This window comes from Hyaena hyaena, unplaced genomic scaffold (assembly GCF_003009895.1).
Source record: "Hyaena hyaena isolate Hyena2069 unplaced genomic scaffold, ASM300989v1 scaffold_99, whole genome shotgun sequence".
NCBI lineage: Eukaryota > Metazoa > Chordata > Mammalia > Carnivora > Hyaenidae > Hyaena > Hyaena hyaena.
The window spans coordinates 2,851,991-2,864,998 of record NW_024080731.1 but is presented as its reverse complement, the minus strand read 5'-3'; the positions used below and the strand labels follow the sequence as shown (position 1 = coordinate 2,864,998).

The 13,008-nt window shown below is 38.1% G+C and overlaps 1 protein-coding gene across 1 annotated transcript in view; it reads right to left on the bottom strand.

Annotated features, from left to right (window-relative positions):
• Positions 1-13,008, bottom strand: part of OTOGL (otogelin like) — a 145,092-nt gene that overhangs the window by 93,936 nt on the left and 38,148 nt on the right. Inside the window, 5 exon segments of the mRNA XM_039235570.1 lie at positions 4,079-4,256; positions 6,292-6,415; positions 7,555-7,700; positions 8,157-8,203; positions 9,390-9,498. Of these exon segments, the coding sequence (XP_039091501.1) occupies positions 4,079-4,256; positions 6,292-6,415; positions 7,555-7,700; positions 8,157-8,203; positions 9,390-9,498 (604 nt within the window).

Here is a 13,008-nt window from a genome sequence, read left to right as displayed (position 1 = left end):
AATGGTATATAAGCCATACTTCATCTGAGATTGCTCACTTCAGTTTCCTCAGCAAACCAAAATGGATGAGAAACATCTACCCTCCTGAAATCAGGCTTATAAACCACCACAACACTTAAGGGCCAAACACTAAAATGCCTCCTCCAGCTGCCATCAAGGCTTAATAACTCATCAACCAATATTTAATATGTGACAACCTGACTGGACACCATACCAGACATTGTCAAAGCTACGTGTCCATCAACGGATGAATGGATCAAGAAGATGTGGTTTAGCTATACCATGGAATACTACATGGCAATGAGAAACAATGAAATCTGGCCATGTGTAGCGACATGGATGGACCTTGAGGGTGTGATGCTGAGCGAAATAAGTCAGGCAGAGAAGGACAAATATCATATGTGTGCACGTATAGGAGGATTAGGAGGAACTTTACTGAGGATCAATTGGGAGAAGAAGGGTGGAAATTGTGGGTGAAAGGGTGAGAGGCAAACCATGAGAGACTCTTGAATGCTGACAAAAACTGAGGACTGATGGATGTGGGGGGGAGGGGGCGATGGGCATGGAGGAGGACACTTGTGGGGATGAGCACTGAGTGTTATGTGGAAGCTAATTTGACAATAAACTATTTGTAAAAATAAAAACAATAAACAAAGCTACCTAAATGTTGGGAGCCGTTTTCTGAACTCATAGGTTGAGTAAGACCTCCTTATTAAGGTTAAGGCAAGTTGCACAGACTGTTACCTTCAGATGGTGACCCCGATATCCACCAGCACCCAATTATACCCACCCCCAAGTCACCTTGTTAATTGATATTAGGAGTGACTCATTCTGGCTTTGATATGCTGATTGCACTTTGTGAAGGAACTTACTGTAGGAACTTCTTCTTTTATGGTTATGGGAGCAACATTGAGTTCCTGAAAGACCTGTTTTTCTTAATACCTCCCATTAAGCGATGAGCAGATGAGAGGAACTTTTGCCTTTACTATGCTAATACCACCTCTGGGCTGTTCCCCATCCTTTTGTATATCAATGTTCTGGAAAGTCTTTACTGATAAAAGGATTTATCATCAGAATGCCACTCCTGTGCCATCCCCCAAACACTAAATCATCAAATAAAGTTGAGTCTCAGACAGTGCAGAGAGGCATGGCTAATGACCAGAAAGAATCTCACGGCTCTCTCATCCCTCCCTTACCGACACCGTCCATCCTTCAGGAACCCATCCTTCCTGCCTGCCGGAGCTGGACTCTGGCAACTAAAGAATCAGGTTGGATTAGGTCTTCTGTAGGAAGCTTTGACCAAGCAAACCCTGGCCAATGAAAGCCCCAACAACATGGCCAAATAGTAGAGTAGGCTTTATCTCAGCTCTCTGTATTGTCCTAATAAATTAGCTACTTTGGTTACAACTGACCTCAGTCACTTGTAACTTTAGGGAGCTTCTCACCACAGTAGCTGAGAAAGGAGAATAAAAAGGAGCTTCACAAGCCATTCCACAATGCTCACCCCTGTCCGCACCCTTTCCCTTTTCCAAGTCCTCAAAATTAAACCATTCCAGAACTGTAAAAATTATAACAAACACCTAATCCAAAATCTCATTTTGTTCTAACAAGAGTCCTGAGACTCAAAGACATTAAAGATCACTAGCTCTTTCCTTTCTTTGCTCTCCTTTTCAATGCCACAAAGGACAACAAAATAGGTCAAGGTGATGGGTGTAGCCAGTGTTCCCAGGAGGAACAAACTCAGAGACTGACTCTCTTATTTCATTTAATTCCCTTAAAACAATAAATACCAAAAAAAAAAAAAAAAAGAAAGGAGGAACTAAAATGTAGACCTATTTATTTATTCCATTTTCATTTTATAAAACAATGTTTGAGCTCACCACACTTAAATTGCTGTAATAAGATTTTCAAGTAATTAATATTTTCCATTCCACTGTGTTTGTAGATTCGCATTAACCTTTATGAAGTAAAGAATTTTGACTGTTTTGTTAGAAAGCTAAACAGTGTTCAAAAGTTATCTATGACTCTGAAATATTATCCTGCACTGTTATCATGCCTGAATGTTTATACATGGAGGCAACTGGTGCCTGAGAAAGAAGCAGACAGATCTGCCATCTGTTAAACATTGACTGCTAACCCATTCTGATAAACAAGAAAGAGAAAGAAGGCTTAAACTTCTTTCTGCACATTCTAGCCAAGCCACGTAATATAGTCTGTTTCATTAATCTGATAAAGATCTTGATATTCTGACCTACAAATAAATGAAGCATAAAGAACTAAATAACCTAAGAACAAATTAGTCGCACAGGAGAAAAGATAAAAGAAATTCTCTTTTGAAATTTAAAATTTTAAATGCCAGTTCTCCTTGGCCCCCCAAATTCTTTTCTTGGAGCCCTACTGCCATTGAGTTCAACTGTCTACTGCATATAAGACTCCATGCGAGTTTCTAAGAACAGAAGGGTAGAGGGGTTGATCCTTATTCTCAAAGCCCTCACAGTGTTAAGTGGAAACCAGACAGATAAGGACCGATTTTCATAGATAACAGAGTCAGAATTAACTCTGTCTGGTGGGATGTAAGCTCCTGTTTTAAAGCAAATAGAGTCTGAATTGGGTTGAACAATAAATCAGAATTCACAAGAAAGATTAGGAGGTGGGAAAAAAACCCAAAAAGGAAAAATACACAGAAGTCTTTTAAAAACAATGGTATTCGAGGAATGGCTTCTCCATGAGACATTCCTTTGTTACCCAGTCTACACTGACCTACTCAACGTCCCTGATGCGTTTCTAGCTACAACCAGACAGCTTAACATTTAACGTTTCAAAATTACGTCAGTGTTTTTATATATAGTTGATTCACACCTTGCATTGATGTAATTATTTCTTCTTTTTTTTAATGTTTTATTTATTTCTAGGAGAGAGAGAGAGACACAGCGTGAGCAGGGGAGGGTCAGAGAGAGAGGGAGTCACAGACTGAAACAGGCTCCAGGCTCTGAGCTGGCAGTCAGCCCAGAGCCCAACGTGGGGCTCGAACCCACGAACCGCGAGATCATGACCTAAGCGAAAGTCGGACGCTTAACCGACTAAGCCACCCAGGCGCCCCGACCTAATTATTTCTTAATTAGGCTGTTATTAAGGCTGTTATTCCCTCCCTGATCTGCCATACAATGTCCTTGAGGATGGGAACCACGTGATACGGTTTAAATTGCCCCACAGCACTTAATTTGAGAACAGGTGCCCAAAGCATTTACACTAAATTAGACACCGTGTCTTTTCACAGGTAGGTGAAACTGCTTCATCAGTACAAGGGGCACAACTGTACTGTATCACTTGTCTTCTGATGAAACACCAACTATCATAAAATGCACTTAACTAGGGGCACCTGGGTGGCTCAGTTGGTTAAGCATCTGGCTTCGGCTCAGGTCATGATTTCAAGGTTTGTGGGTTCGAGCCCTATGTCGGGCTCTGTGCTGACAGCCAGCTCAGAGCCTGGAGCCTATTTCAGATTCTGTGTCTCCCTCTCTCTCTGACCCTCCTCTGCTCATGCTGTCTCTCTCTCTCAGGAATAAATAAAAAACATTAAAAATTTTATTTTAAAAATGCACTTAACTTAGCTGCCAAAATGTTACTTTAGAGGTATCATTCATACCAGATGATATCAGTATTTTAAAGGTATAATCTACTATCAATACCAAATGATATTAAGATTTTTAATAAAACAGTGTACATTGAAAAATAAATACTGTTAACTTTGATAGGCGGCAGGGGAGAGAATAACAGGTACTTATTCCTTGGGTTGGCCCGCAGGCTCTGAGTTGCACCACCCAAATTCACAGCCCAGCCCTACCGTATTTTATCTAAATGACTTTGAGCTTTGGGGGTGTCAGTGAGTTTCTTTATCTATAAAGCAGAGCTACTAATCAGGGGATTGCTATAAAATTTAAATAGATGATCATATAAAGCTATTGGAACAGTGATGACTAAGCTATTATTAGTTAAGTAAACATTTCTAATGAAAGAATTTGTATCCTCCAAATTACTAGTCATTAAATCATGTTAGCTGTACATAAATCATACTTACAGAAAATCATCCCTTATGTTCCCATTAAAAGTGCCACACAGACCTAAAGTTCTTCTTTTCCAGGCACTAGTGAGCTGAATATAAATTCTTTCACCATCTATAGCAAACAGAATCTTTAAACCAAACGTGGTTTTTAGAAGAATAAATAAGGATGACAGAGTTTGAATTTCAACAATTCCTGTGGGAAAAGAACGTACATAAATCAACTTTGAGACTCATAGATACTGTTCTGAAATGCTAGCATACAACACCAGAACACTTCTTTCAAGAGACTGGGAACTAGAATTCCAATAAAAACTTGAAACATTAAAAGAGGTGGGGCAGGAGGGGGACCTGGGTGGCTCAGTCAGCTTGGATGGCCCAAGTGCTCTTGGTTTTGGCTCAGGTCACGATCTCGCAATTTGTGGGTTCGAGCCCCGCACTGGGCTCCACACTGGTGGTGGGAAGCCTGCCTGGGATTCTCTCTCTCTCTCTGTCTCTCTCTCTGTCTCTCTCTCTGTCTCTTCTTCTCTCTCAAAATAGATAAATAAGCTTGAGAGAGAGAGAAAGAGAGAGAGATTGATAGGAACGTGAAGCAGGCAGGCTCCTAGCTCCTGCTCCTGTGCTCCAAGGCCAATTTTTGCCATGCTGTGCATTCTTTTCTCCTGTTTCCCTTCTGTCTCTCCTTTCAGAGTCTTCAGCAGACCTTTTTAATAGGTTGTCATGTCCATATGTAACTTCAGTCAGCAAGCATCTCTTGGCAGGTGTGGATAGTCCTTAGCATTTGAAGTCTGGCCTCTTTTTCTTAACTCAGGTGTGTGTGTGTGTGTGTGTGTGTGTGTGTGTGTGTGTGTGTATGTGTATTCTTCCCCCAAACTGGCTATGTTTCAGTAAGGAAGTGGCACTTTCCTAAAAACTTCTGCACTCCCCTGAAACTATCAGCAAAAAGGGAAACACAGAACTTTAGAGCCATAATTTTTACCAGACACCTTAAGAAACAAGAAACTTGTGTTCAGGTCTGAATGAATGACTTCTGCCAGCCCAGCACAAGTTGCTCTTGTATCCCTACCACAATTTCTGCCACCAATCGGGTCACCATGCCCAGAAATTTAAGACCCATTCTTTGATCACACCATGCCCCTTGTTGCCCTTCCCCAACCAGCCCTGATCCAATCCATCACTAGGTTCCAACCACATTTTTTTTTCCTAAATATTTTTCAACCTGTCTTCTTTCCGTCTCCACTGTCACTGCCTTACACTGGTTCCTCCTCATTCCCTGCATGCCTGACTTCAGTAACACCTTAACTGTCCTCCATGTTTCCTGCCAGCATCTCTTAAAGCCACTTCCATGGAGTTGCCATAGTAGTCTCCCCGCCCCCCCAAAAAAAGACTATCATCCTTCTCATTGACACTTATTATTTATTTGATTGAACCATATGAGATTGTTATCTTTGTACATAAAAATGGTCAAATTATGATAATTTCATATTCAATTTCATATCAGGTTCAACACCCTTAGCATGACAATGAATAGCATGACCATATAACTCATGCTACAAATTGGGACATCTGTGGGAATGAAAGAGAGTATTAATAATAACTATGCTAGAACACAGGCAGGAACATGAAAGTGGTAACAATGCTCTGCATATAAGGTCTTCCCAAGTCTCATCCCCACCTATTTCTCTAGTCTCATATCTGGACACTCTCCACTACCCTCTTCAGACTTTAGCAGTCCCACACTGGCTAGAGTTTCCCCTCCTCATGCTGCTCATTTCTATAACTCCTTGCTTTGCATGAACACTTTTCCCACCTCCTTCACCCTGACAAGCCTCAGCTTTGAATGCTGAACAAGACATCACCTCCTTCAGAAAAGTTGCCTGACTGTACCTGCACCTTCCTGCTCAAGGCTGGGTGAGCTGGACTCACTTAGACCCCCAGAGTCCCTGTGCATGTCTTTGAGTTTATTATATCTTATGGAAGTGGCTGTTTGCTTGCACCTCTTTCCTTGCAAACTCTAGGCCACTTGAGGTGGACACTAGTTCCCACAGACATGGTAATCTGAGGTGCCTAGCTGAGGACCCGGCAAGACATAGGCATTCAAACGTTAGGTCAGTCAGCCAATGGCAGACAACTTCATTCAGGTTGTGTTGTCATCGTTTTTGTTAATGTTGTTGTTGTTGTTGCTGCTGTTGTCAACGCAAGGCAAGTACGTCATTAGCACTGCTTCTTACCATTCAGATTGAAGCCTTGGTTAGGACTGGTAAGGATTTGTCCTCCTCTACTAAGAGTCACTTGTTTGTTAAAATCATCCTCCAGAATTAGAGTTATAGACTGAAGGCAGACCAAGCCAAGGTTCTGCATAAAAATCAAATGATCGATTAAAGGAATGAGAGAAAAATAGGACACAGAAAGAGACAAGGATGATGCGAGAGGGCAACAGGAGGAAGCAAGAGAGAGAGAGGGGAGAAGCAAGGAGAAAGAGAGGGCACATAGATAAGAATTTTTGGTATATAGAAGGCTTGAGTATAAGTAATATAATAAAGTACTTAACACATAATATATAGCCCCATTACTAATAAAATTTGTATTTATATAGTACATAAGTATGCCATATAAATACCTACATTACACATAGAACATTAAATGAAAATGTTCTCAAAAAAGTGCCAATAATTATGTTTTTCATAGCACATTGTTAAAATAGATCTCCAATACATTTAAGTGACATTCTAAACATAAAAAAATTCAATAAGGAAAAGAACAAAGAGAAGTAGAAGTCTATATAGAAAGCTTATTCAGACTGATATATTGCAAAGGACAAAAATCAAGTTGTAGAAAAAGGAAATAAAGTAGTTCAGACTTTTGGTTGGAAATAACCATTTCATATTGGAATAAAACTAGAAAATTAAAGATTTCTTCAAAATGTTGACTATTGATTTAAAGAGAGGAAAATCTGTGTGTCTTTACAAATAACTGATGTGTTTATTTGAAGAAAAGATCTAAAATAAATATTCCAGTATGCTAAGAAATTCATCAAATCTATTTAGAATACATGAAGCTGATTCACTCCTGTCAAAAATCATCTCCTTAAAATAGTGGTTTCCGAAGCAACCAAACACTTAGGTCCATTATGCAATCATGCATGAAATGTTCAAAAAAGTACACACATAAATTCCATTTTTAAGAAAGAAAATACAATTAGATACATAGTATTTAATCTAAAATGTACTTGTTTTCATATTTTAATATCTGAAATCAAGATGCATCATATAATCAACAGTATAACATAGGTTACAACATTTTTTCTTTCTTTGTCATACGTAGAATGATAATGCGTCTTAACAATGTTTTTTGCAGAAAATTCACATTATCATTTATATTACCACTATTACCATATTATGTATTATCACTCTTGCCCTAGAATGGAGTTTGAGTAAAAAACAAGGAAGAAAAAGAAAAAGAACATTATTCTGGCCATTTGGAGACATTCCTACCTGTTCACAGTGAGCTTTCTGTAAAGTAATTGTAAATTTATCTTTTCCAGTTCCTTTCACAAGTATGTACTGGCACATTCCAATAAAAGAATAATGTCGACCATCAAACGTTGTAAAATGAGAATCACCCACGACGGAACATTGTACTATCAAAACAAAAAAATTAAAATTGAACAAAAAACAAAAAGGAGAAGCAGAGAGAGAAGAAGGAGGAGGCAGAGAAAGAAATTGTGTTTATTATTTAAAAGTAGGAAATTGACTAGAGTAAATAATCATGCATCAAAAAGAATATGTACAGTGTTTAAAATGTACTAGTTTGACAAACTTACTAGATTATGTCATTAAATTTAATTCAAAATTTATTAAAGGATAGCTCTTCAATGTATGTTTTTAGGTTTTGTAATATTTATACTATGTCAATAAGTTTTTACCAGTCACCTGCTCAAAGCTATCCTTTGTTCAATTTTCCATTTGTCCTCTAAATATCTGGATTTATTGATCCTTTGTTATATATGAGATGAACTCATAAACATCACTGCTGTCTTCCTCTTCAATTTAAAGAAAATTGAAACATTTTCTTTAAAAACATTTTGAAAGATTACCTGGACAGTCATGCTCAGTGCAGTTCCAAACTCCACCAACACATACACTAAATGAAATTATAAAAATATTAATCTATTGGTTTAGAGAAACTGCATTAATGTTTGCATCAATGTACTGATTAATATACCAAAACATGTCATGTTTATAGTTTCAGAATAATGTGACTTGAAATATGTATCTGCCAAAGTTCAATTAACTGATACATTTGGGCTGGCCAGCACCTAAATTATTATGTATTGTGTGACATACTTAAAAATCACTAAAGGTGATACAAAGAGAATACAGAACAGTCAGAAACAAAAGTACTATGCAAACAGAGAACTTCTGTTTTATGTCCTTCTCTCATTGCTTAAACTAAAAACAAGTCACACACAAAAAAGTATTTACCTACTATATTGGGAGAGAAATATACATAGAGAGCTAAATTAATACATTGTCTCATCTACTACAGATCGAGAAAGTTTCTTTTGAGGATCATCAGACATTAAAGAGAGAGAAAAGATGTCCTCTTATGTAAGATAAATTCTGTCCTCTGCCATCAAAAAGAGTTTTAGGATGGAAGGAGGAGAGAAGGAAAGCAGAGTCTCTGAAGAGGAGAAGCTTAAATCATTTAAGAATATGGTTGGTTATCAACCTGTACGTCAGTTATATCACACGGGCAGCAGAGAGACAAGGGCCAGATGACATTTACACCTGACATTTACACCAGTCTTTGTAAGACTTCCCTGAAGGGACTTAATGCTTACCTAAAATAGATTCAATTGCTCATGAAATAAGAAATTCTAAATGTCTCTGGTGATGGCCAAGTATTGGCAATATGGAGAGTCACTTTTTAAAGTACTACGTAGAGAAGGCCAGGATCACCATTATTTCTAATAGTGAAAATATATGCAAATTACTGGCTAAAAATAACAAGAAAATGCAACAGACTCATGAAATGGGTTTATGATTTTATGGAATTACCAAGGGAAGTGAGAAGAACTACATCATAAAAGAAATGATAAATTTTCTATATTTTTCTAGCTTTTCATCTGAACTTGTTTTTATATCTAAACTATGAAAATATGTATAGCCCCCTGCCCCACTCCCACACAGACTTTAAATAAGATGCAAACTGTGTTTTGAATTTTTGAAAGAAAATCAGTAATAAGTACATTCCTTTAAACATATGTCATGGCAAAGTTGTCAAGTGTCAGGTACCCAGAAATAATGGCTGTATATTAATGACATACCATTCAGTGCATTCTTGTTCAATTTTTGAGCCAACCGAATAAGCTAATCCATGAAAACTGCATGGGCAATTTTCCAAAGAGATGCAAGTCCCATTTTCCATTATGAGGCCTATTTAAGAAAAATACACATTAAATTCTCAAAAGAAATTACAAAGAACATGTGTTTGACTATAATAATTCTACCAACTTTTATTGAACACCTGCTCATACTAGGTGCTGAAAATATACTTCTTTTTACTTCTAAAGAGTAGGTTACTGAAAACCTGATTCTATCTCAATCATTAGCTATCTTTTAACGGTCTATTTCAAAAAATTTTTTAATTTAATTAAAATTAGAAGAAGGATCAAAATCAACGTACAGAAATCGGTTGCATTTTTATACACCAACAATGAAGCAACAGAAAGAGAAATCAAGAAGCTGATCCCATTCACAATTGCACAAAAAACCATAAAATACCTCGGAATAAACCTAACCAAGGATACAAGAGATCTGTATGATGAAAACTATAGAAAACTTATGAAGGAAATTGAAGAAGACACAAAGAAATGGAAAAACATTCCATGCTCATGGATAGGAAGAATAAATATAGTCAAGATGTCATTACTACTTAAAGCACTCTACACATTCAATGCAATTCCAATCAAAATTGCACCAGCATACTTCTCAAAACTAGAGCAAACTATCCAAAAATTTGTATGGAACCACAAAAGACCCCGAATAGCCAAAGTAATACTGAAAAATAAAACCAAAACGGGAGGTATCACCATCCCAGACTTTAGCCTCTACTACAAAGCTGTCATCATCAAGACAGTAATGTATTGGCACAAAAACAGACACATAGACCAATGGAACAGAATTGAGAACTCAGAAGTGGACCCAAAAGTATACAGCAAACTAATCTTTGACAAAGCAGGAAAGAATATCCAATGGAAAAAAGACAGCCTTTTTAACAGATGGTGTTGGGAGAACTGGACAGCAACATGCAGAAGAATGAAACTAGATCATTTTCTCACACCATGCACAAAAATAAACTCAAAATGGATAAAGGACCTGAACGTGAGACAGGAAATTATCAACACCCTAGAGGAGAAAGCAGGAAACAACCTCCTTGACCTCCACCGCAGCAACTTCTTACTTGACACATCCCCAAAAGCAAGGGAATCAAGAGCAAAAATAAGCTGTTGGGACCTCATCAAGATTAAAACTTCTGCACAGCAAAGAAAACAACCCAGAAAATTAATAGGCAACCAACGGAATGGGAAAAGATAGTTGCAAATGACATATCAGATAAAGGGTTAATATCCAGAATCTATAAGGAACTCACCAAACTACACGCCCGAAAAACAAACAACCCAGTGAAGAAATGGGCAGAAGATATGAACAGACACTTCTCCAAAGAGGACATCCAGATGGTCAACAGACACATGAAACGATGCTCAGCATCCCTCCTCATCAGGGAAATACAAATCAAAACCACACTGAGATACCACCTCACGCCAGTCAGAGTGGCTAAAATGAGCAAATCAGAGAACTCTAGATGCTGGCGAGGATGTGGAGAAATGGGAACCCTCCTACACTGTTGGTGGGAATGTAAACTGGTACAGCCCCTCTGGAAAATAGTGTGGAGGTTCCTAAGGAAACTAACAATAGAACTCCCCTATGACCCAGCAATAGCACTGCTAGGAATTTACCCAAGGGATACAGAAATGCTGAGGCATAGGAGCACATGGACCCCAATGTTCATAGCAGCACTCTCCACAATAGCTAAAACATGGAAAGAGCCTAAGTGTCCATCAACAGATGAATGGATCAAGAAGATATGGTTTATCTATACCATGGAATACTACATGGTAATGAGAAACAATGAAATCTGGCCATGTGTAGCAACATGGATGGACCTTGAGGGTGTTATGCTGAGCGAAATAAGTCAGGCAGAGAAGGACAAATATCATATGTGTGCACGTATAGGAGGACTAGGAGGAACTTAACAGAGGACCAACCGGGAGAAGAAGGGGGGAAATGGTGGGGGAAAGGGAGAGAGGCAAACCATGAGAGACTCTTGAATGCTGACAAAAACTGAGGACTGATGGATGTGGGGGGGAGGAGGGATGGGCATGGAGGAGGACACTTGTGGGGATGAGCACTGGGTGTTATGTGGAAACTAATTTGACAATAAACTATTTGTAAAAAAGAAAAAAAAATTAAAAACAGAATATAAAGATTTCCTCTGACCCATGGATCAGGGTTAGGACAGAAAAAAAAAAAAAAGAAGAAGGATCTATTTCAGGGATTTTAAATTTTCTTATCTCATGACTTGCCATCGAAAACTCAAGTTTCACTACACAGAATAAAGGCAACTCAGTATTTCCTTGCTTTTGAGGGAAGAAGGGAGGGATAGAAAAAGAACAAATACTCCTGGTTTTATTTCTGTTCATCTCAAAATGAGAGATTTACACTATTGTCACACAGGTAATGAAGAGCCAGGTAGTGCTACTCCAAGGGCCAGTGCAATGGAACAGCATTTGCCACTTCTCTGAGTAAAGCTTACTGAGCCAGAATGTAAATCATCCGTGTACCAAGCACATGTTTCATTCAGCTGGCCTTTTTTCAGAGTAAGAATTCCTAGATAAGGAAGCACTGACTTATATTTTGGCACATGGATTTTTATTCTGGTTGAAATTCCTTATTGCATCATTGACTGGTAACAAACAGTTCAAGCCTGCCACTGGTCTAAAGGTTATCCTTTAGCACTGACAGACCAACAGACTGAGGTCAACAAATCTGACTCCAACTAGTCCTCACTCATACTAGGAAAAAGATGTCATAACATTTCTGGGATTCTATTTTTTTCATCTATAAAGTAAAAGGGTTTGAGTAAATCTTCAGTGTTCTTTGTAAAGACCTGTATAGCAGTCATTCCCAAATTTGCTTATTTTTTGTATTTTAATTTTAATTTTTTTAATTTTTTAAAAATTTAAATCCAAGTGAGTTAACATGTAGTGTAATCATTGTTTTAGGAGCAGAACTTAGTGATTCATCACTTGCATACATCACCCAGTGCTCATCCCAACAAATGCCCTTCTTAATGCTCATCACCCATTTAGCCCATATGTCCATCAAACAACCCCCTCCTCACCCCACAAGCCCCAGCTTTTTTCTCTGTTTTTAAGAGTCTCTTAGAGTTTGCCTCCCTCTCTGTTTTTATCTTACTTTACCTCCCCTTCATCATTCCCAATTTCAAATCTCACCTGTATCACTTCCTATGTTACTTCTAATTTAAAATACTAAAACTATATCAGGACTAAAATCCTACACTGCCAAAATACAAAAGCAATTTTTTTAATTTGCTTTCACCTTCAAAACGTGAAAATATACAAATTATTAAATATCCTTAATATCCAAGAGAACAAAAGATTTGCCGTGGGTAACTACAGGACTCCAGATTCCAAATTTCCTGGGAAATTTACAAAGTAGAAAAGCTGTCATTCTTCCTAGTCACTTCGAGGACCAAATCCTACAAGAGCGGAAAATTGCAACGGTCCTATGTCCTGAGAGAGGACATCATGATATGATTCTCAGATCACTGAATAGCACAGACACTATTTCTTTCATGAAGTG